This window comes from Chenopodium album, chromosome 18 (genome assembly GCF_948465745.1).
Source record: "Chenopodium album chromosome 18, dcCheAlbu1.1, whole genome shotgun sequence".
NCBI lineage: Eukaryota > Viridiplantae > Streptophyta > Magnoliopsida > Caryophyllales > Amaranthaceae > Chenopodium > Chenopodium album.
The window spans coordinates 20,233,988-20,258,983 of NC_137851.1; the positions used below are offsets into that span (position 1 = coordinate 20,233,988).

Consider the following 24,996-nt stretch of genomic DNA (forward strand, 5'->3'; position numbering starts at 1 on the left):
CTTCCCATAGGGACACTTGTCGCCCTTTGACTGGGCCACGTGTCGCTACGAGGTTGGACCACGTTTATGGGGTATTTTTACCCTAAACAGTTATCATCACGAATCATAGATAATTTTTATGATAAATTATCCTTGTTATCGCTTAGAAATTGGTTCGTTATCACCCCAAATCTTAGGTAATTTATATGGCGCCACACAAATAAAACGACAAAATTACATACTCAATACAAATTATTTATTTACTTGATCAAATCCTCACTAAAACAACTAAAACCATAATATGACCAGCTAAAACAATCTTAATAACACTCCTAAATATCATATTATGTAGTATAAAATCAAACAAGATTTCATTACATTACTAATTCCCCTCACATAGTCTCCTTTTTTATTACATATTTACATTTACAAAAAGTTAAAAAAAAAAAAAAAATCAAAGAGGATTTTTTTAAGTTTGAAAAATGGTAGTTTTTGTCGTGATATTTGCTTAAAAAAATGTAATAATGACATAATATTGGTAAATTGAAGATTAATGTCTCCCCACCCCTCTTTAATCACATCTCTCTTTCTTTGCACCTTGTTTGTTTTTCAATCTCTCTTTTCCTCTCTCTCCTCATCTTCCAACCCCTTCAACCTCTCTCTTCCTCCCATTGCTCAGTGGGTTTTGTGTTGTGTTGTGTTGTCTTCTTTCTCTCTCTTCATTCTTCTCCCTTTTTTCGTCTTTTTAGAGAGAGAAAGAGAGAATTTTTCAATCAGTAGGTTTTGGGTGACTTCTTATCTTACCCATTTTTGATTTTTCCCCTTCACCACCCTTGTTTTCTGCCAAATTTTGTTACTTTTTTTTTTTGATTTTTTTGGGATTTTTTCGAGGCGGATCCATTTGTTGAGGTATGTTCTTCATTTTTTAATTTTTGATTTTCTTTCTGATGATCGGTTGTTGGTTTTGCTGTTTGTATTTTGTGTTCTTTGATTTAAAGTTTTTTTTTCGATTTTTTTTTTTGTTCTGGGATTGGTTTTAGTCCTTGGATTTTAAGCATTTCTACTTGGTTTTTTAGACCGTTATTTTTTTTCAATTTCTAAAATTTGTTTTAAATTTAAGATTTTTATGTATGATTGTAGATTCTTCAATTTACTTGAATTTAGCTATTTTGTTAATTTGTTTTTTTTTTTTTTTATTTTATTTATTTTTATTTTTTTATCAAGCAGTTATGAAGTCTCTGAATCTGTTTTTTTCAAAAAAAAGTCTCTGAATCTGTTAGGACCCTATTTGAAATGCTGTATGTTTATAAATTTCCAAAAGTTTCAACCTTTTTGAATTTTGGATGTGTATGTGCCCATTTTTTTTGAACAAATTTGTATGGTTGTGAAAAAATGCTAGTTTGAGGGACTTACTTTATTATGAGTAATAATTAACTAGGTTTGTTGTTGTGTATAATTAAAGTTAATTCATGTATCATGTTGGGATTGATTGTTGCTGCTTATTCTGTGGGATGTTGCTGTATATATGTGAGTATTTGTTGTTGATTTATCATGTTGGTATTGCTTGCTGCTGCTTATTCTGTGGGATGTTGCTGTATATATGTGAGTATTTTTTATTGATGATTTGCTTTCTTTGGAATGTACTAGAGAAAAGCTGTAATTTTTATAGTGAATGCGGGATAGAATGTTGTTTATTAGTGATGTACAATATATGGTGCTGGCATAAATTATATTGATGAACCTTGGAGTAGAATATTGTTGGTTAATTGAACCTACGCGCATGGTGGCTGTCTTGGTAGGGTATATTAGTATAGATAGCTTGAGGGGAGTTACATTCTGGTCTTTGCTTGTTAGCGAACTTTTGAAGATCACACTGTTTAGTTGTGCAAGCGAAACAGCAATCGTTTTGGGACTAAGGCTTTGTTGTTGTTTGTATGTATGATTATGTATCTTTCCTTTATAGTCTCTATATTATTTCTCGTTTTATTATCATTGTGCATGAGTTGATAATATTTGTAAGCTCTAATGTTAAATTTGTTACCTTTTTGTTTTGTCTAGCAATTTTCTTGTAATTTCCCCGTCATTTGATATATATTCTCTTAGTTTCTGTACGTGCTTGGGACTGGGAAATCTTATTTTTAGTCTTTACAATTCTCTATCGTTGGAGGTTGTTTATTTGATTAGTAATTTGTTTGTACTAAGCTATGTGGTGCCTTATCACTGAGTTGATTATGCCCTCATTAAACTTAATTTGTCTCATTTTATCTGTGGTTGCAGTTTGAGAAGCTTCAAAATACACCAGCGATTATTCTTTGATTTCTCCTGCAATATTTAATCATTGTCTAAAGAAGAAAGCACAGGCTGTGATGCAGGGACAAAGGAGTACCATTGGTTCCCTGCCTGATTCAATAAATTTTGATTATGGGTCTCCATCAAGCAACGTGGGTGTAGATCAGCAAATTTGCTGGAATAATCTCCGGAATCCTTCTGAAAGCAGGTTGTCTGATTATAGGATTTCTGCTACTAGTTCAGATACATATATGGGTGGTGTAAGCCAAGAAGGGAGAAACTTTAATAGATGGAATATTGGTGAATCAAGTTCTACTAATCCTCAGAACCTGGTTAACTATGATGACCGAATGACTCAAAGTGGATGGTCTCCTTCATTGAATGGCTCTGTTGGTGCTGCATTAAGGCTAGAGGAGCAACGATATGAGCCTACAAATTTTGTTTCACACACTGGTGTAAACTTAAACCTTAACAACAGCCAGGTTGTAACTGGGCCCTCTTATGTGCGAACCCCTGACACTGAATCTGCTTCGCAAAATCGTAACTTAACTGACGGAAATTTTCATAGAGTTGATGATAGTATGGACTGTCCTAATTTGTCGAAATCTATTGGCTTTGAGAGCAAATTTCATCCTTCAGCTAGTAGCTCTTCTGATCCTTTTGCTTCTTCATCTGAAGGTGGTGGTTTTCTTGTTGAAGAAGATGAGGGTAGGCCTGGTTGCTCATTGGATGGTCGTCGTCTTTCTTGTAAGAGAAAGACTCTTGAAGGAAATGCTGGACAGTCTTCAACTAGTGGAAATTGCTTTGCAAGGGCAGAAGGTGGCTTGTGGCATGCGGTTCCTCCTTGCTATGATGCCAGCAGCAGTGTTAATGTATCCATTTCATCAGAAAGTTCTCCGAGCATTAACCCTCCCGAACAGGTCAATCCCCGACTTGGATTAGGCATGGGTGGAGGAGTTCCTGCCGATAGTCTTCGTCCTCTTACTGTGCCCGGAGCTTCAGAAAGCACTCAGAGGAACTATCGTTTGAGGGTGAATCCCTCAGTACAACCAGATTCTTTGCCAAATTATTCATTTTCACCCACTCCTGGTAGCAGTGTTGCTCGACGACCTGATAGCTCGTCAGCTCATCAGCCATTAAGATTTGTGCCGATAACTCCTCTTGATTTGATGTCACCAAATCCCCCGGAAAGCTCAGTTCCACAAAGTCAACCAGTCCTTTCGCGTGTATCTGCCCTTCGGCGAAATATGCAATCTCACAGGTGGAATGGAGCCACTAATTTAAGGGCTGGAAGTTCATCAAATCCTGCTCCTTCTGGTGGGGATACTGTGTTGCCTGAAGATTTGAACTCTAGAAACCTGTCGAGAAATATTGCAGAACATCCTATGTTTGTACCTCCAGTAGAGGCTAGAAATTCGTCTCAAACTCCAACGAATTGGAGTTTAAGTAATGGTAATGTTGGTATCTCTAGAAACATTCCATCGAGCTCTCGCACCGGGTCTGCTTCAGCTTCCCATACTACACCAGGACCCAGTTGGGCCTCTCACCGCCATCCTTCATCACAGTACTCCCGTAGATTATCTGAATATATTCGTAGATCATTGTTATCTGCAGCTGGGTCTGACATTGCAGGCCAGAGAAGTAACAGTGGCCAACTTCGTTCTGGTCCATCTTCCTCGCAAGATGGTATACTTCCTTCTAGCGGTGGAAACCAGGGGCATAATCAGTCACACTCCAGGTCCGCATTGTGGAGTGAAAGGCAAGGTGATGGTGCTGTTGGGATTCCTTATTCTTTGCGGGCCTTAGCAACTGCTGGTGAAGGAAGAAGCAGGCTTGTATCTGAGGTTTGTTTGATATTCTGCTTCTCTGTGGTTTTAAATATGTTTTTTTTTTTCGATTTTGATGATAGATATTTTTTTTAAATAATAATGTCTGGTTTGGGGTAATTCTCTTGGTGTCAACGTCGCATGGTACCTGTGTTTGGATTGTGAATTAATTTCCTATTGAGGCCAAACTGTTACCCTACTAGTACTCTTTTTACAGCTACTTGCATGTTTGGTTGGTATAATTATATGAGCCAAAATTACACCACTAGTAATGTTTCAAACATTAGGAATCTAGTTTAAAACATCTTTGAACTTTTCAACTGATGTTAAATTCTCGGAATCCTTTTTTCACTTATCCCTTTTTCCCTTCATCTTATTTTAGCCATTTCTTGTGTGTAAATTGTTTGATGAATGATTTTGAGCTTGCTGTTGCTTAAAGGCATTTATTAATTACAAATATTTTGAATCACACCTTGCTTTTACTATTTTATTGTTGATGAAGCTGTTATACTTAATATCATCAAAATTTATATATAAGAAAACCTTGTGATGAAACCTATTCACTATTTTTTCACAAAGTATACAAGGTGTATAAATGTACATTTGTTATGTTAATTTATAAATTTATGAAAACAGTTATAATAGTGTAAATACCAATTTTAAATTGGCAATATGCCAGCAATTCATGCTATGACAGCCAAAACTTAGACTGTATCTAGGAGAGATAAGCCATGTATTATAAAGAGTGAGTTAGGGAAAGACGTTTAATGAGTTAATTTTAATAAATATACCATACACTTTGTTTTTATAATTTGTTTATTTTAATAATTACAGAGTAGAAATCTTTCTACTGATACTATAGCAAAGAGAGATCAACGAGGCCGAGTGAAGTGGATAGCTAATTAAAATGAAATATCTGAGTGAGAGAGACTGTGCACGTGATGGAGGATAGAAGATAGAGTGTGATTGTGAGGAGTGGGATTAGAGAGTGGGATTTCTATATGATAGAAATGGTTAGAATTTAGGGAGTACTACATCTCAACATAGGTTTGGTTTTTATCTTTCTTTTTTTTTTTTTTCCTTTTTTTTTCCCTTCCCTATAATTATATGGTTTTTAAGGGTGTTGTGGGTTATGAACTTATTCAAATTGGGCCAATTGCCTGCTCCATTCAATGTAAAATAGGAATTAGATTGTCATGTTTGGTTTATGGAACCCTAGTTTTGACCTGATCCATCTAGGTTGTTGTATCGGGTCAACTTTTGCTAATCTAACTATAGTATACCAACTACCATGAGTTGCTTTGGAAGTAGCCTATTGTAAGTTAATTTGTCTCTCAATCCTTTGTCTGGCTTCATTTATTTTATAATGAAACTCGAACAAAAATACTGAACGTGATTTATTATTGAAAAATATATGCTGGTTACCCATGATTGGATATTCCGTTAATCAATCAAAGCCTTAATCACATAAGTGGGATCGGCTACATGAACCAAAAGTGATTATTATTTGACCTCAAACTTTCAACTATTACAGTTATTGTTTACGGAGGGGAGCTATATGTTGTAAGGCTTTGAGAATTGTTATGCCAAGTAATAGGATTTGTCCAGAAATTATTTCGACTGAACTTTGAGATCTAGTTTCCAGGCAAAAATTGTTTTTTTTTTTTCTGCTTTTGGTTAGATGGCATTCTGTGCAGCAACTCCTAATAAAATTGATCATTAGTGCTGTATAGAGAAGTAGATAGCAACACTTATGTTTTAGTGGTGGTGGTTACTGTTGTTATAATTACCTTTGCGCATCTTAAATTTTTTGGCAACTAATAGAAGTAGATTATCCTTACCTTCAGCTTGGTTCTACTCTTTATTTTGCAGAGATTCTTCTTGCTGGAATGTACTTGATGTATCTGTCATAACCTCATTGTAAACTATCATCTGACGTAAATTCTAAAAAGCTAGGTGAAAAGATTATGTTCGAAGGAATATTTTCTTTGATTTAAAGAATGAGTATAAATCTGATGTAAATGTTGATGTATCTATTTCCTTGGTAATTCTTTTCTCGGATCTTTAAGATTGTAAGATTCATCTCTATTACCCTACCTTTCTTAGGCAATTATTGGCAGTTTTTTCTTAGTGTGTTACAATTGCTTTTTTGATGGGACATAACCTTAAATCCGATGGATCCATGAATATTTGCAGTAATTATAAGATGTGCTCTTTATTAAAGAGTTAATGGTTCCCGTCTGTTTCCGTAGAATATATGATTAGATAAGGTGCAGTGTGATTTGTTGCTCTGTTTTGTTTTATATTGCTATGGTGTGAAATCTGGATAACTATAATCTGAAGCTGATGTTTTATTGTTTGTGGAACAGCTTCGTAATGTCTTGGATATCATGCGTAGAGGTGAAGGATTACGTTTTGAGGTTAGCTTCTCATTTCAATTCTGCATAAGTGTAAAATCTTTTAACAGCTTTGATCTCATGCATATTGCTGTAGACTCATATACCTGATAATGCTTTCAGCTATAGCTTTTGATGGCCTAGAATTGGATTGTAAATAACATCTGGATGCTCGTTTTGATCTTAATTGTTTTCTTATGATAGTTTTCATTAATTTATTGTGGCTGAATATGCTCCTTGGACAAGGTTAATGTAATGCCCAAATATGAATGTTCACAAGGAGAAATAGGAATAAACTTAAACTGTCTATCTAATTTATAAATAGACAGAGGGGACTATTTTTGAAAGGGCTGCTGGGCTGGGTATTAACCAAAGCAATTGGGCACTAAGGTAAAAGAAAGGAGACCGTAGGAATTTCAAGGGAAAGGGCTGGGTATTAACCAAATCAATTGTTCCCTTTCCCTTAATCGTCAAACAATCCATATTATTCCTGTGCATTGATCATTACACTTGATAGTCTTTTTAGGATTTGACGATTAGTAATGGATATTTCTAGGCCATGCAACATTGACTCTTAGAAATAGGGTGTCCATTTAAGTAAACAACTTTAAATGGTTTCATAAGGAATTTGCTACGTACCATTTTTAGATGCAAGGACAAATTTAATTAGTTCTTATATGAATTAGAATGTACCTACGCTAATGCATGGGATGTATTCTATGTAAGCAAAGACAATCTTAATTTTTGGGGAGGTTATTGAATACATAGCTATTGGGGAAGTTTCTTTGTTTTTAATTTTTTTTTTTTTTAATTTTTTTTTTTATTTTTATCTTTATTAATTTGGTGTTTTTCATTGAGGTAAAAAGTCAACAATTATTTTAGATTTTTACTTGACCATTTACAATTATTCAGGAAAAAAAAAGCATGACCATTTACAATGAATTTTGAACAAATATCTTGCTTATCATCATTTAAGATGAACATTTCATCAATTGTCCTTCAATTTTGGTCATCTTAGTTTATTTGAAACTCCATTGGTTTATCCTCCAAGTAGTGAATACGCCTTCATTAGGGAAAATTAATAGGTTTAAGCCAACCTTTTACTGATTCTACCAAAATGATCCAATCTTTTGATTATTTTTGAATAATCCAACCTTTGCTACCCATTTTCTCCGGCAACCCCAGCATGTCTCCCCACCCATACAACCAGGTGCCAATCCACATGTCACTTCCTTATTGGTTAAATATTTTATTTTTAATTTTAAAAAAATTATTTTAATTTTAATCTTTTAATTCTAATTCTAATAATAATTCAAAATAAAAAAGCCCTCCTTTCTTCTTTCTTCCTCCTCCTGCTCCATGGCCACCATTAACCGACCCTATCCACCACCGCCACTTCCATAGCCACCACTAACACTATCCACAACCTGCCTACTTCCACCACCTAAGCAGAAAAAAAGCCACCCTTTCCACCACACCCAGACAAGCTCCTGCACCACCCCCACCCCCATCACCACAAACCTCAAAACCCCACAACCAACATAACCTGACCCCCAACCACCACTGGCCCACAGCACCCCCATCCATGACTCACCCCAAACCCACGACCATGACCCACCCCCACCCCTACTCCACAACCCAACATCAAAGGCACCAGCCCACCACCCACACCACCTCACCAAATCCTATTCTTACCATTTACACGAGCACCACCACCACAACCACGACCAACATCAAATCACTGACATCAACATTTCTAAATGAGGAGAGAGAAGTTGTAGGGGTTTGGGTTTCTTTTGTATTACCATTCATTGGGGTTTTGAGTTTTGGGGTGGTTTCTGGACAAATAGGGTGGCGAGAGGGGTGGGTAGCAGTATCTAGTGGTTGTCGGAAGAGAAGTTGGAGAAGGGGTTGGTTGTGGTTGTGGGGTTGAGGGAAGAAGAAGATGGGTGGTGGTGGTTATGCTTGAAGCTGGAAAGGTGTTAAAGAGGGGAGGAGGAAGGAGGAGAGATAGGAAGCCATTGTTGATGGTTGGGTAGTGGGTTGGGCTGCCATTTATTGATGAAAGTAAGGAGGAAGAAGGATGAGTGAACAGGGGGAAAAAAGTAAATTTTTTTTTTTTTTTTTTTTTTTTTTTTTTTTTTTTTACCTAGGTAACCGGTCACATAGGTTTGCTAGAAGAAAATGGGTAGCAAAGGTTGGATTATCTAGAAATAATTGAATTGAAAGGTTGGATTATTTTGGGAGAATCGGGCAAAGGTTGGAATATTCTTCTTAAATTTTCCATCATTAGTCACCATCATTAATAAAGTGTATGTCTTTGATTGTAATAGAAGATGGTTAAGAATTAAAATTATTATAAAGTACTTTGTAGCAATATTAGTTGGATTATATGTTGCTGTATAATCTCATGTGTATTACTATAGATTATATCACTATATTGCCAATTTGCTTACCTTGAGTCATTAAAATGTTTATGCTAATGCCACAAACTCTTAGAAACTAAGGGTGCCATGCAAAGGAAATTTCATTCGAACCTTTGATTAAAACCACCATGAGACAACCAGCTTCTTGGAAGAATTCTGTTCTGTATATAACTTTGAAACTTATTTATTATATTGTTTGCAGGATGTTATGATCCTTGACCAATCGGTCTTATTTGGAATGGGTGATGTTCATGATCAGCACAGGGACATGCGACTTGATGTTGATAATATGTCTTATGAGGTAAAGTATATGTTCTTAGTCATGTAGTCTACAGACTAATTACATTGGCAAGGTATGTGATATTATGTTCAATTACAGGAGCTATTGGCTCTGGAAGAGCGCATTGGGAGCGTTTGCACTGGATTGACAGAAGATATGATTTTGAATCGCATGAAGCAACGCAAGTATATACATACTATGAGTGATGATCAAATTGAGGCGGAGCCTTGCTGTATCTGTCAGGTAATAAACCTTTCCACCCATATGCATGTTTGAACATCAAATCACTTGTGATTATAATTTACTAATGCTTTTTTAATTTTTTTTTGTTGCAACAGGAAAATTATAGTGATGGAGAAGACCTAGGCACCTTGGATTGTGGACATGATTTTCACCGCGAGTGTGTTAAACAATGGCTGTCACACAAGAATTTGTGCCCCATTTGTAAAACAACAGGTCTAGCTACATAGAGAAAAAAAACACCATTTGTTTTTGAAGTCAGTTGCTTCCAAAAGGAATGCAAGAGTGGAACAAGGTAAACTACATCCGAGTTCAGAAATCTGTGGATTATTGTTTGTTTACAAACTTTGTAGTTTGAATCATTTGATCGGCTAGAGAATTTCCTTATTCTTACATTATAATTGGTAATGTTATGTACCGTAATTCATGATTTTATTTTTCAGCATCTCTAGATATGTGCTTTAGTAACCTGTTTAAATAATAACTCCTGTGCTTGTTACGATAAATCATACTCATACTTCATAAACTTATGGCATTGTCAATTTCTGACCTCGCTTGAGTCAGTAGGGTCTGGAGGAAGTCCATCTAATATTAGTATTATGTGTGTGTTCGTTCACAACATGGTAATTTTGCAGTTTTTTGAGGAAACAATAGGATAGGTATTCGGACAAGATAAAAAATACTCCCTCCGTCCCCTATTGATAGTCCCTTATGGACATTTTTTCACGGAAATTAATAAACACAAATAAGAATTAGTAAAAGTACATTGAAAAAGTAAATTAACATTGGGTATGTAAAAAAGTAGAGAGAGAAAGTAATAAAAGTACATAGAAAAACAAATTTACATGGAAAATTTAAATTTACACAAATATTGTTGTAAATTGGAGGGAATTTTGGTAAGAAATTAATATTAATGGTTATTGGAAAAAGCAAATGGGGTGAACATTTTGGGATTAAAATTTGCCCATAAGGGACTATCATTTGGGGACGGAGGGAGTAACAACAAGAAAAGAACAGAAGAGAGAAAGAAGAGATGGATTGGAAATTTGGAAGAGAATAATAAAAAGAAAAAACAGAGAGGAAGAACACATCATCAAATTCTTCACAAGTAAAAGAATTCGGGTTGAATTTATACTTAAATAATATTTCATTCAACAATCATCCTAAATGTACAAACTATGGATTTTTTTTTTATTTTTTAATTTTTTTTGGAAGAGAACTTCATAAATAAGAGCAATTATAACGTTTAAATTAAACAAACTAAACGGAAGGTACTACATCAAACCAAACCTATACAACCACAATCTTGTAAAAACACAATTTACTTGTGCTTGTTGAGGCTAAACTAATGGACAAAAAGCTGGGACGAGATTAACCAACAAAATTTCCATCTTGAGACCCTTGAACACCTGTTTAGGGATTGTAATTATGCTAGCCATGTGTGGAAAGGATGCAATCTTGGTTTCAATGTGGACTCCCAAAGTAACATTCCAATTTCGGAATGGATTGAGAACTGGCAAAGAGCTCTTAGTGGAGCAGATAAAGGTTTGGAAGGAAGTTATCAATTGTTTATTGCAGGTTTGGAGTGCATCTGGGAAGCCAGAAATGCTAGAAATGCTGTGATTTTCAGAAGCTCAAGTATAAACCCGTGGGGTACAATAAAAAAAATGGAGCATAAGGTTACTCTGGCTCTTAGGAAGCTATGTTTGAAGGAAATGAACGCTGATCAAGACCAGCATCAGGATTACCACCAGGATCAGGATCAAGATCACCCTCCGGGGTTTGGTATCAGTTGCAAAGTAGGTGCGCAGGAACAACATAACTACTCTTTGATTACTGGTGCAGGTGTTTGCAGTACCACAAGGCTGGTGGTATAGAAAATGAAGCTCAAATGTGGTCAGAAAGGTTGGGATTGGTGCTTGAAGGGTGCTAGGCAAAATTTTATGCAGGGCCAAGACTTTATCTCCCAGGAAGAAAGCTCTATGAGCATACTTTGTGCTATTTATAATGGAATGCAAGCTGCTCTTCACAACCACAATTGGCATCTTTAGGTTTGCTGTCAAGACACACGAGTTGCGCGTTGGTTGTAGGGAAGAAATTCGGATGTGCAGGACGGAAGGATGTGGATTCGCAAGATTACCAGCTTAATGCCTTATTTTCATTGTTTAACTAGTGTTTCTAATATTGGGGATTGATTCCCTTTGTTCCACTTGTCAAAAAAAAAAAAAAAAAAAAAACTAATGGACAAAAAGCAAAAATGATAGCATCTTAGTAGAGGAACTTTTGAATAGAAATGGAGTCAAAATATTGATGAAATAATTGGAAGTAAGGAATTGCTACTGGCAAAGGATTGCAAAACGTGAGTTGCCTAGACTTGGAGCTCGCTACTGAATGAGCAATCCTAAAGGCCTAAAACCAAATAATGGGATTCTAAACTCACTTTCTTAATACTTGACCTTTTGACACGATACCCTCATTGTTGGGTATCTTCAGCCTTTCCTCAAACGAAGAAGGCACAAATTCGTTAGCAGGCTCTAGAAGAACCTCCTTTAGATATAAGGGGGGGGGGGGGGGGGGGGGAAAGCAAAGTTTACAACGACCAATGTTAAGTAGAACACCAATCTCCGTCCTTCCAAAAACAGAAAATGCAATCCCCGATCAAATTCTTGTAATAAAAAGAAAAAACAGAGAGGAAGAACAGAGAGGAATAACACATCATCAAATTCTTCACAAGTAAAAGAATTCGGGTTGAATTTATACTTAAAACAAGCATAGACTTATGCATAGACTTAAGTTTGAAACAAGGTTTCTCCTTACCAACACACAAAGTAAGAATGCCGGCTTTCACATCAATTAAATCACCCGAAGTGTTAAGTAGAATACCAATCTCCATCCTTCCAAAAACGGAGAATGCAACCCCCGATCAAAGATTGTTAGAAGAAGACACAAGCATGCAATTTTCATCATTCAATTGAATAGAATTGCTCATGAAGCCTTGCATACAAGAAAGAGACGCATGCATAGACTTAAGATTGAAACTAGCTTTCACCTCACTAACACACAAAGTAAGAATGTCGGCTTTCACATCAATTAAATCATCCGAAGTGTCTAAGAAAGGTCTCCCTAGGATGATAGGAATGTTATTATCCTCCGCTATATCAAAAACAATAAAGTCAACGGGAATGGTAAACTCTCCTACCTTAATGGGTACATTGATAAGGGATAGAACACGTCGTTATAAGTAAACCCCTAAATAAAAAAAATTTGTATTCCTAAGCAAACCTAAAATGCATATAGGGTAGGCGTAGGGTCGAATCAAAGGGAGACACTAAACACTGCAAAACACTATCACCAATTAACTCGGCAAGTGGGGTGAAAGATAGAACACCAAACAAATTAAGATTAATCTAGGGAAGAAATCAAATACGACAAGCACTAAGGAAATGTATCAAGGCACACCGTCACTCAAGCAATAATAAGGGAAAGGAAATGGGACTCAAGCAAACTAAGCTTTACATGAAACATGATTAAAGGCATAATCTATTCTCTTATCAGGAGCAATCATTTTCTCAAGCATACACAGTCACACTATCGTTATAATCATGCATGAAATGAGGTAACTAAACAAGAATAATCTAATGAGCATCACTTAATCACACTATAGTCATAAATCAAGGTCAACACACCTAACTACAACCATTGATTGACCACTCAAAAGAAATAGTTGGTAAATCATAACATCTCTTTAGATGGAGAATTACTCACTAATCATATTGGAAACCAAGCTAAACATACAATTAACAAGGAATAACATGATTAATAAACAAATAAAGAAAATAAAACAAGTGAATAAAGTTATGGGAAAGAAATTTCTAATGGAGCTTCATTAATCTTCAAAAAGTTGATTACAAATCATCCAAGATCACAAGATTAAGAGTCTCTCTCTCTCTCTCTCTCTCTCTCTCTCTCTCTCTCTCTAAGATTACTGAAAATTAAGCTACACTAAAATCCTAATTAGTTTCTAAGAAGAGATCCTTAAAGCTAATAATATAAGAGGCTTAAAATAGAGAAATCGACTTATCGAGCACGCTCACGATAATCTGGAGACGGGGAAGTAAACCTAGAAAATCACGCCCACGAACAAATCGTGCGCGACGTGCAACTAGGATGTGCGCCCACATAAGAGTCGTGATCAGGGCGCACAACCTTCCTGCCTCAAATCTGATGTGCATGTTCATCGGAGGCGCGCGCCCGCGCAAACTTCCCTCTCAATGGTTGTGACACAGGCGCACACCTATTGCTTCAAATCTTCAAATTGTTGCTTAGCCCTTCACGCCCACACGTGAATTTTATGAGAATGCATAGTCTACATTTGTGCGGTCTTTCCTTGGGCGCTCAACACTACTATGCAAATTGCTTTAAAGCTTCACTCCTTGTTCCATCATCAAGGTTTACCTACAAAAACATGAAAGAAGATGAAGATAAAAAGGTAAAAGCGTAAAAGAGGGCACAAAAAAGCTACAAGCATGGGGGAAAACCACAAAAAGGGCCCTACATCGTGGCATAAATGCAACTCATCATACATCCTTAATCCTACCCTTAGGGAACTTAATTGAACAGTCGGCCAATTGAAAGTTCATGTTGGTAAGAAGCTGTAGCGAATTTTTCCAACCCCTTAGGCCTAGATGTGGGTCATGTTTTTAAGCTTGGCAGCGCTCCAAGGAAAAAAAGCTAGAGGAAAAGAGTCGCCAACAAGTTTAAGGAACTTGTAAACCGTTTATGGGTTTAAAGGTTACACCCCATTCACAATAACGGAGATTGCTAACTCCATAGTGGTTCGGAACCATGACTGGATGTTCGGGGATTGTTATGGGTAAATTTTGATAAGTCAAAGTCAACGAAAGTCAGCTACTGTCAACGACAGAAGAGCAAGCTTCGACGGGAGAAGTCCAGCTTCGACGGATGAAACTCAAAAAAACGGCTTCCTTATTTTCTAGGGCGTGATAAGCATTGAAGACTTGGTCTTCTGCCAGCCAAGTACATCCGTTAGTGGGCTGATTTAAAGGTCAGTGATCAAAGGAGGCAGCTCCGAATAAAAGGGGAGGCTCCTTATCCCTTTGCAACGGCTATTTTAAAACCCTAGAAATCATCTATAAAAGGGGAAGGCATCATCAACGTTGAGCACATTGCAACTTAGCTACAAAAAATACACCGAGCATACATTGTAACCTTCCAATTCAATATTTTGCACAGTGAAAATTTGGTAGATCCTTATTCTACCCTCGGTTTTTACCTTCCTTTGGGTTTTCCAAGTCACCAATTCCTTGTGTTATTCTTTTATTTTGGCATTATCTTTCTCTAAGATTTTATTAAGTTGATTCGTAACTTAGATTTTGCTATTCAATCCCACTTGACGAAATTTAGCATAAACAATTTTGCGCCGTATGTGGGGATACAACTATATAAAATCCCCAAAACCCTAACCCGAAATTCAACATGACTTGTGATGATATGACCCCCGAGCAGATGAGAGAGGCCTCTGTGGGAATCTGATGCAGCCAACCTTCGTCAGCAGCTAGAATCCGCCCAAAGCAACCGTCGTCGACGTCCAAGGTAGTTGGAAATTGTGCCTTGGATGCAACCATTGGAAGTGCTGGAATCCCTACATGATACTAAGAGAGAGACCAGTGGCGATGAAATGGATGCCGACCCTTAGAGCCTTAGCAGCGCTGAGCAAGGAAGCTTCCAGACTCCAAGAGGTGACCATCAGACCAATGATCGCGAATTGAACTAGAATGAATTCCTGCTCTAGAGGCTGGTCACTCTAGAAAGGCAGAACTCAAAAGTGCTGACCATGATGAAGAAGATGCTAGGTGTTTCGATCCCTGTTCAGAGAGAAGCTCTTGACGGATTCTCAGCAACCTCGTTCAGCAATGAGTTGTCCAGACCCCGCATCCCTAGAAGATTATCGCTGTTGACGTTCACCTTGATTTATGACGGCACAACCTGTCCAGAGCAGCATGTCGAGTACTACAAGCAGCGGATGTGGCAGGCTTCGATTCCGTTCAAGTGCTGGATGTGCAAGTCCTTCGGCGCGACGCTGACCGGTCCCGCCCTTAAAATGTTTCGGCAAACTCGAACCAGGTAGTATCACTAGCTTTTGCTATGTTAAAACAAGTTTTATTCCCATTTTGAAAGCAGTAGGCAGTTCGACAAACAAACACGCGACTTATACCGGATCGTCTAAGGACCAAAGGAGAGTGTCAAGACTTATTGGAAAAAATTCAACAATGAGAAAGTCTCAATCAAGAATGTTGACAACTGGACTGCCATTGAAGCCTTTCTTCGAGAATTGCATAATGATTCAAGTCTATAGAGAGGACATGGTCAAATATCCTTGCTCAACATTTGAAGAAGTTCAGACGATAGCTGTGGCCCAGATGCGTTTTGACGAAGATATCGCCAACTGCAGCTCCAGCCATAGCGTTAGAAGCCTAGTTGATCGAAGAGTTCCAAGCAATTAGCGTGGATCGTGGCGGCGTCAGCTATACGAAACATCAGGTAGATCACGATTTGTTAATAGTGTGCAGGATGAATAAGTCGTCGAGGCTCCCTAATACCCAGAGATATCAGAGTATGGGCTTGACGTCAACATCGTAGTAGTGGTGAATGCGTTGGAGCCCTTAGGCAACAAATTCCATTGGCCAATGAAGAGCAACAAGCCAGACTTCGAGAAGGATATGAGCAAATGGTGTGAGTTTCATAGCGACCATGGGCACAAGACGGAGGACTGCTATGTCCTGCCGAAAGAAGTGGCCTTCCAGCTGAAGAGGGGCAACCTCAAGCATTTGTTGGGCAAGAAGAAGGGCAATGTGACCAGCGACGCCAAAGCTGACTCGACGAGCAGGCCTCCCAAGCCACCTGCGCCTACGGTAGTAATTAATGTTATTTCTGGTGGTTCAGATTTTTGTGGACTAACCTATTTTGCAGCCAAAAGAATTGCAAAGATGTCGACAAGTGATCCCAGCGTCCTGGAAGAAGCAAGAGATCCCCTAGAAAAGAAGCTAGAAGCTATGGCCATAACTTTTGACAATGACGATATTAATAACATCAACAAAGAGCATGAAGACTCCCTGGTGATTTCATTGATTGTTGGGAATTGTCTGCTTCGAAGGGTGCTGGTCGATGGAGGAAGGTCCACAAATGTTCTGTTCCGGAAGACCATGGAAGAAATAGGGCTCAAAGACAGTGACGTCGTCAGAAGGTTGACGGTACTAGTCGGTTTCAGTGGCGAGACAATGTCAGCTCTCGAAGACATAACCCTACCTATCTATGCTGGCGGCCTAAACCCTCGAACCAAATTCAATGCCATCATGGGAAGACCATGGATCCACAAATTAAAAGCCTTCCCTCCACCTACCATCAATCCCTCAAATTTCCAACCCCATGGGGAATCCAAGAGATCAAAGGAGAACCTCGTGAAGCCAAACATTGCTGCAAAAAACCCTTAAAACCATGCGTGAGATCCACCTAGAAATTATAGTAAGGCCCGACACCAGACAATCCCAACGACCTAGAAATCGATGAAATGCCCCTGGACCCTAAAAAACCAGATCAAATCGTCTGTTTTGGAGCCAACCTAGCACCCGTACTTAAAGATACAATCTTAGCCTTTCTCCGAGAGAATAAAGACTTTTTCGCCTGGTCGCATGAAGACATGACGGGTTTAGATCTAAGCATCATTTCACACAAGTTAAATGTCGACCCAAATCATAAGCCCGTAAATCAGAACCGTCGAAAGTTCGCCCCAGAGCGGAATAAAATCATCAATGATGAAGTGCAACAGTTAATCAATACAGGGAAAATTAGAGAAGTAAAATATCCAGATTGGCTTGCAAATGTCGTCGTCGTCAGCAAGAAGAATGCCAAGTGGAGAGTATGCATCGACTTCACCGATCTCAACAAAGCATGCCCCAAGGATTCGTTTCCGTTGCCGCATATCGACGCCATGGTTATGAAACAACAGTTCCTCTAGAATTGACTCTCACCTTCTATATACTAGTAATTGTGGTGCCAAACTTCCTTGATTCTTGATCCAAACCATTTTACCAAAGTATATCAAGTCATGTACCTAGCAAAAGGCACACAAACATTTCTATGAGAGAAAATCTATTCTAAAAAGAAAATAAAATGAAAGCAATAAAACACGAGTTACTTCCCGAGAAAGGCTTGCTTAAGGTCCAAACTTGACCGCTCTAGTAAATAATATTGCAACGATCGCAATGCACTACTACACATTTCGTAAGATAGAAAGTAGGCAAATGACGGGAAGAGGGCATGAAACAAGCATAGTGCACACAAATGATGAGAGAGATGCCAAGAAAAAGAAGAAGAATCAAAAGCAAATTCAACAAAATAAGAATAAGAAGAAGAAGAAGAAGAAGAAGAAGAAGAAGAAGAAGGCAAACTCTCTTAAAAATGTTTTTGGGTGGCAAAAATCACCAATTTCCTCAATAATCGATGAGTGAGGAGCTTGAATATCATAAATAGAAGGAGGGCCCCTAATAGGCTCTTTGACAAAAGAAGGGAGGGACATAGGATAGTAAGGGACATGGTTAAATTTTCTTGAAAAAGGGACATGAGAGGAGGGGATAGGAGCAATGGTCTCACAAATGGTCTTATCTTCATCACCAATAATAGCATGGAAATCAATCATTGAATACTCAAAAGAAGGATACTCATGATCTTCATCTCCCTTAAACATCCAACTTCCATGAGAAACTACATAATCCCCTCCATCACAACAATGAACAACAACTCCCTTAAACATCCTTAAAGCCCAAAGTCCAAAACCATGCATGAATGGATGTAAATTCATCTTAAACTCATCTCTCTTCCATGAAGCATCCTTAATGAACTCACTCAAAAGGCTATGAGTTTTCATTTGACACTCAAAGAACACATTGTACATAAACTCAAATGAGTCCAAATGCTCATGGATAGAAGAATCACAATCATGCACATGAGACTCATTACAATCAACATAGGAAGGGGAGTTTAGATTCACAAACCATCATCATCATCATCACTCTCAACTCCCTTCCCTTCACTCCTATGCTCAATAATGGGATCCTCACACTCTCTTGGTTGCTCAAAATCATCATCATCATCCTCAACACACACATTATATTGGGATTTTTCATAAACAAGCATCAAAGATGACAATTGGCTTTTCTAACTCTCCACGTCTCCTTCTTTCCTGCTCAAGACGCTCCTCACTCTTTTTCATCATCTCCAATTGACTTCTCATAGAATTAAGAATTGACTCTTTACTAGGCGCAAGATCATCACTAAGCTCAATATGCCTAATTTGAGTTTCAAAAATAGCAATAAGAGATTCAAAAGGTGTAGAAGGTTGAGGTTCAACAAAAGAAGGAGTACAACCAAGATTGGAAGAACCAACGTTTAAATCATGAGCATATTCATCACATTGGGGAGTGGGGGCACAATCAAGCACATGAGATTCGTCATTGAGGGAACAAAGCATATCACGAGAAGGCATTGTAAATAATGAAGAACATTGAAACACACCATTAACATCAATTTGAGCTTGTACATCATCATCATGAGCAATAGGGGAAATAGAGATGAAATCATTTTTTTCTAAGTTCAATCATGGGATCATATGCCAATTCATGGGAATTCATGCGAATATTAGAAGAATCAAGACATTGCACATTAATATTAGAAACATGATTATCCCTATTATAAACATCCCAAGTAAACCAAACATAAAAATCCCAAGCATCATCAATTGACAATGCTCTAAATTCACCATTATCCATGCATTCAACTTCATCCTTAGTTTGCTCATTCAAACCAAGCCCGTTTATGAGATTTTGGTGGCCTAGGGCGAACCTATATAATGGCCTTAATGGGCTAATTAACTTGTAATTATTTTATATTTATAAATTTTAAGGGTATAAAAAAATTCAAAACATTAAACTACATACTTAGTATATAAAGAGCAATTAAACTTGATTATGGAACAAAGGAAAATGAGCAGCCTTAATTTAAAACGTGATTATACACATGATAATACAATAATAATTTTATTATTCTTTGTTCTCCTTATTAGTTATTATAATTAATTCATTAAATTCACCCAATTTAACCAACTTTGCAATTCATCAAAATTGTTATTCAACACTATAAAAAAAATGTAAATAGAGTATGCAATTACGAAATTTAAAAAAAAAAGTATATGAAAATTTAAAAATAAAAAAATTAACAAAAACCTTATTGTCTTCATCAAGGATTCATTAATGGAGTGACGAATATTTCATCTTCATTTGATTAAATAGGGAACTAATTTTTAGTCAAAAAAAAAAAAATTATTAAAGAATTTGAATATGGGTTGAATTTAGAAAGAGTATTTATATTTTGAGGACAAATATAGAGTAAAGGGGATTAAAATGAATGAGTTCTTAGTATTAGGCATAAATTAATTCATTTTGCATTAGAAACTTAAATCACAGCGAAAATTTAGGGAAGAAGACACTGAAGAAAGGATAAAAGCGATTTAAATACTTTTTTTTTTATTTTTTTATGAGGCCCCTAAATCAGATGAAGTATAACTGAATTTGGGCTTTTTTACTTTGGGTCCAGGGCGGTTTCCCCACCTGCCCCGCCCTTGCTACAGGCCTAATTCAAACCAAAATAACAAATCTAATAAGCCTCCCAAAGATTACAACAATTATAATCAATAAATCCCTCAAATTTATTGAAATATTCACAAAAAGGCTCATTATCAAATTGAGAAAATGAGAGATATGCTATTTTTTTTTCACAAAACAACAACAAAAAAAAAAAAGTATATACAAAGACCTAGACTCAAACAATAAAAAACACTCAAACATAGACATAGTTCCTCGGCAACGGCGCCATTTTGACAGGGGGAAAACTAGGTCGTTGACTAATCCTCCTTAAGCCAAAAAAAATTTATAATCACTTAACAAACCTAAATACAAGTATAGAGGTAAGTCAAGGGTCGAACCATTAGGAACAGTTATGTTCAAGTGTTTCCAATTAACGCCTAAGCTAGGTTGAAGTCGAAGGTGAAGAGGTAACACTAACAACTACCAAAACAAACAATCAAGCAAATGAAACACTAGGGAATTAGGATCAACAAGTAATCATGAAATTGCAACAATTTGGGAAGAACATGCCAATTAATGGTTGTGAAGACTAATGATAAGAGCTATCAATTGGAATCAAAGAGCTATCTCCCAATCGTTAAGCTAGTGGTCTCTACGAATAACAAACTAGGAGAATCACAATCCAAACCAATCGATAATTGCAATTCCTAAATCAATGGATGCGTCATTAGAAATCACAATGCAATCCAGCATAATTCTAAAGGCCTAATCAAACTACACACATGCAAACTTACATGAATTACTTTAATCTCAACAATGAATCAACATAATTCCCAAATTAATCACAATCAATCAATCAATCATACAAGTTTTACCCAATCCCAAGCAAAACAACTACTCAAGAATCATCATCTAATCAACAAACAGCTAAAGAAATCAAGAATTAACAAAATATGAGGAACAACTACACTAAACAAGAATCAATCTTCAAAACCAAGTAAAAGAAACATGAATCTAAACAAAGCAATAAAATGAGATAGAGTTATAAATCCTCATTGATTGATTATGGAGATCTTCAATACAATTGTCACCTTGAATCTTCAATCTCTCAAATCATCAATGAAATCTCTCACTTTCTCTCTCTAAATTTACTCCTAAACTACCCCTAAAACTAGAAACTCTCAATTAAGCTAAAATTTTGAGGAAAATAATGTCTAAAATCTTCCTCTAAAAATTGGTTACAAAAAGGTATTTATAAGAGGCGGAAATTCGAAGTCGAGGAAATCGGGAAATCGGGGAAACGCGGCTGCGCACGGGCTGTGCGCCCTTGCACATGGGTTGCACGCCCGCGCTCGTCTGGGTTTCTTCGCGTCCTCGTAGCTTTGTGTGCTCGCTAATGAGTCTTCATGTGCGCTCGCAAGGTCTTCATGATAGTCACTAAGCACGACATATTCAAATGGACTTGACAGTGGGTTTAACACCATGATCTCATGAGAGCACGGCTTGAGAGCGCAAGAGCTAGAACTTGGAGCATGCAACTTTCTTACATCTTGAGCTTTCCCAATGCTATAAGCTTGCTCCAAAGGCATATTCCAACTTAGTAAGCCACCAATATTAAGACCCGAACCTCATATAATACCTACAACCACAAAAAGAGAGCAAATAAAGGAGAAAACACTAGAAAACCATAAAAACACAAAATAAGAGAGAAAAGGAAAATTAAAGAGAAAATGCAATATACTAAGAATTTATTAAGAAAGAAAGCTATGCAAAGAAGGTAAAAACAACCTAAAAATTCTTTAAATAGTGCCATTTATGACACTCATCATGGGACGCAAGGGGCATTGGCAACAATGAAAGGCCTGAACTTAAGATACACAGTCTTCAACGAATACTTTGTATAATTTGAAAAACCAATGAATGAAAAGTCGAAATTATTTTTACCAAATTTTACATCTTTCGTCTATCACGTTGTCTATTTTATTTTGAAATAAAGTATATACTAAATCTTACTTCTTTCGTCTATCACTTTGTACATCTGTTTTTTCTTTTTCTTCGTCTTTTACAAAGTTCCCTTTTATTCCAGTTTTAACTTGATTATTTTTTCTAACTTATGAAGTTTTATGTTTCATACCGACATAACATACGCAGAGCAAAAACAAACGTCGAACAGACAAAACAAAAGACAAAGTACCAACGATATTGAAAGAAACCACAACGATGTTCAAATAAACCACTTGCCATCAAGTGGAACAACATAACACAAAATCCTAAGCAAAACGTTCAAAAGACAAGGAAACAAAAATACATAACAAAAGCAAAACCATCACAAAAGATGGCTTCAAACATTACCATCTATGGCGTTATCATCAGTGTTCAGCTCCCCGAAGACGTCCTTGACGATCTCGTCAGCTTGAGCATTCTCCGCAATATCTTCACCAACCGTCGGCTGCACTTCGGCGTCGTCGATGGGCTTAGGAGCAACAATTGGCAAATTAGGGTCCGAGTCCGCAGTTGACACCACTGAAGCATCTTCCCTAGCTCAACAAGAGTTTGATAGGAATGGTGTCCTTTGAACAAGTGTATTATTCCAATAGATGGTTCGGAATTATTTGAAAGATAATTATTCAGTGAGGTTAAGTGATCGGAATGCCTAGTTTGAGGCTGCTTCCGATCAGTAATATTAAGGAATAATTAATATTACAACTTAATCTTGATTGAACCCTTCGAGTCACACCCAAGCAAACTAACGATCCGTCATGACTAATTAATCCGAAAGAAATTAATGAGTCACTCGAGTATTATGAACATAGACGTCGAATATCGAGCTAGGAGCGTCTAGACCGAGTGTCGCAAGTCGAGTCGAATTAATAAAACAACGAGTCGGTAAAAATCAATTAATCAACAATACCAAAATACCCCTAGCATCAGAATGCCCCGAGAAAACCGAGTTCTAGGGGCAATGGTGCTAGCATAGAAGCTATCATGCGCACCGCACCAAGCCAAAGGTGCTGGCAGCACTAGGTTGGTGAGGGGGACGCAGCGTGCTAGCATCGCTAGCTAGCAGCATGCTAGCATCGCTGGCTAGCTACCACGGGAGCATCATAGCATGCCACGCCCAACAACAAGCAAGCAAGCATTGCTTGCTGGGATGGCGCGCGAGAGATGCTGGCAGCAGCGCCCAACAGCCCGCATCATTGTGAGGCGTGCTGGCGCGGGTTACTAGCCCCGCAACCAGCTGGCAGGCCTAGCCAAGGGGCTAGGCAGCCAGCTGGGCAGCCTTGGCATCCAAGGTTGGCAGCGCCAGCTGGCGCGCGCCTAGTGAATCCGGGTGAGAGGTTGTGTGAGGCGGTTTTGGGGATCCTTGGGGGGCTTTAGTCCCCCCCATGTGGTCCTCACCTACTCTTTCCCTCCTTGCTTGACACTTGTTGATTAATTATTGCATTGCTTTTTCTTTTGATTTTTTATTTAAAAAATAAAATGGAAAATCATTTTACCAACTCTCCCACATTGATAGGAGAGAGGAATAATGGTGGGAATTCTCTATAAGTACCAAAGTATTAGGATTTGAGAAACCCACTTGAGTTGAACTCAATAAGGCATCTCCAAAAGAGAGAAAACCTTTATGTTCATAAAAACTCGAGTAAGTTTATTTTTGGTATAGCTCGGCTAAACTCCAGGTAAGGACCGGACGGGTCGTGTTGCGGGTGGATTTCCGTTAGAGGTCTATGCACTTGCGAGACTCGAGCTTTCGAAGTAAGAGCTTATAAAGTGAGCGAAAGCACACGCCAAGGGTAATACTGTCTTTCTCCTTGTCTTATTAATTATGCTTGTTAGTTATTTAATTGTGAGCGGGTCTTGGGGTCGGGTTTTGTTTTCGCAGAAATTCGGACATTCCGAAATCCAACAGTGGTATCGGAGCCTTGCTCATTTAGTTTTTTTACTAATATTTTCAGAATGTTTAAAATGGCTTTAATTTCTGGTTGTGGTTACTAATTAGATTAGTAGCTCGATTGTTTTTTTTTTTTTTTTGGTAAATTAAAATTTTAATACCAAAAGGAGAACAAGAATACAACTTACAAAAGCTAAGCTGTACGCCCAAACTACACAAGCCTGCAACCAGGCAACCAAACCCCTAACAGGTCCAATTCCTATAATGCCACCTTCTAGGTAGGGTTCACCATAGGAAAGGGAACACTCCTGTCCCTAACTTCAAGCCACCTTCTAGGAAGGGTGCTAAAAAGAAGGAACAGGAAAACAACAAAACCAAGAAGCCCCCCTAGACTCAACTGCAAGACAGATCCTCCAAAAGGACTAGACAGCAGGGCAACAGAACACCAAAAACCAAAGCAAACAAACTAGACTCAGCTGAGGCAAAGCCAGCAGGACTAGACAAAACCACTAGAATTGGAAACTGCCAGAAATAGTGCGGAACTACAAGGACAGAATCTAATCTAAACCAAAATAACAAACAAACAAAATTACATAATCAAGTATTTGCTACCATAAGAGCATCTATAAGCAGTGTGAAAGATGATATCTCTAACTGATGCCTCAACAGTCTACAGCTCCCAATAAACAGAACTACATTTCTTTGAATCCAAATGCTGTAGACAGTTTTAGTAAAAGCAACTTGCAACACCTTACTCTTCAGACTGGATTTTCTACAGCTTTTCTTAAGCCAATCAATCTCACCATCAAACTGTTGAACATGTTTGGAAATATGCATAATACTCAGAATCTTGCTCCAAACCTGTCTTGAATACTCACACTCAAAGAACAAATGCTGCACACTCTCATTCTCTTTCAAACATAAAAAGCACTTAGGATCACAAGAGATGTGCCAATGCAATAACCTATCCTTAGTAACTAGCCTATTCCACAAAGCTAGCCATAAAATGA

At 37.6% G+C, this 24,996-nt stretch overlaps 2 protein-coding genes across 2 annotated transcripts; both read left to right on the top strand.

Moving 5' to 3' along the window:
* Positions 1 to 563: 563 nt before the first annotated feature.
* Positions 564 to 9,881, top strand: LOC145591607 (putative E3 ubiquitin-protein ligase RHG1A). The gene is made up of 6 exons (XM_081648116.1): positions 564 to 888; positions 2,257 to 4,112; positions 6,464 to 6,514; positions 9,119 to 9,217; positions 9,296 to 9,439; positions 9,535 to 9,881. Exons 2-6 carry the CDS (start codon positions 2,346 to 2,348, stop codon positions 9,664 to 9,666), a joined length of 2,193 nt encoding a protein of 730 aa, XP_081504242.1. The 5' UTR covers positions 564 to 888; positions 2,257 to 2,345; the 3' UTR covers positions 9,667 to 9,881.
* A 6,262-nt stretch (positions 9,882 to 16,143) lies between these two features.
* Positions 16,144 to 16,947, top strand: LOC145591967 (uncharacterized). The gene has a single exon (XM_081648444.1). The coding sequence runs from the start codon at positions 16,144 to 16,146 to the stop codon at positions 16,945 to 16,947; it is 804 nt and encodes a 267-aa protein (XP_081504570.1).
* Positions 16,948 to 24,996: the final 8,049 nt, after the last annotated feature.

Bases quoted from the DNA above. Each gene is read 5' to 3' on its own strand.
- LOC145591607 (XM_081648116.1), top strand. From the start codon at position 2,346: ATGCAGGGACAAAGGAGTACCATTGGTTCCCTGCCTGATTCAATAAAT. The intron at 4,113-6,463 runs GTTTGTTTGATA...TTTGTGGAACAG, and splicing joins GAAGCAGGCTTGTATCTGAG to CTTCGTAATGTCTTGGATAT. The intron at 6,515-9,118 runs GTTAGCTTCTCA...TATTGTTTGCAG, and splicing joins GTGAAGGATTACGTTTTGAG to GATGTTATGATCCTTGACCA.
- LOC145591967 (XM_081648444.1), top strand. From the start codon at position 16,144: ATGAAGAGCAACAAGCCAGACTTCGAGAAGGATATGAGCAAATGGTGT.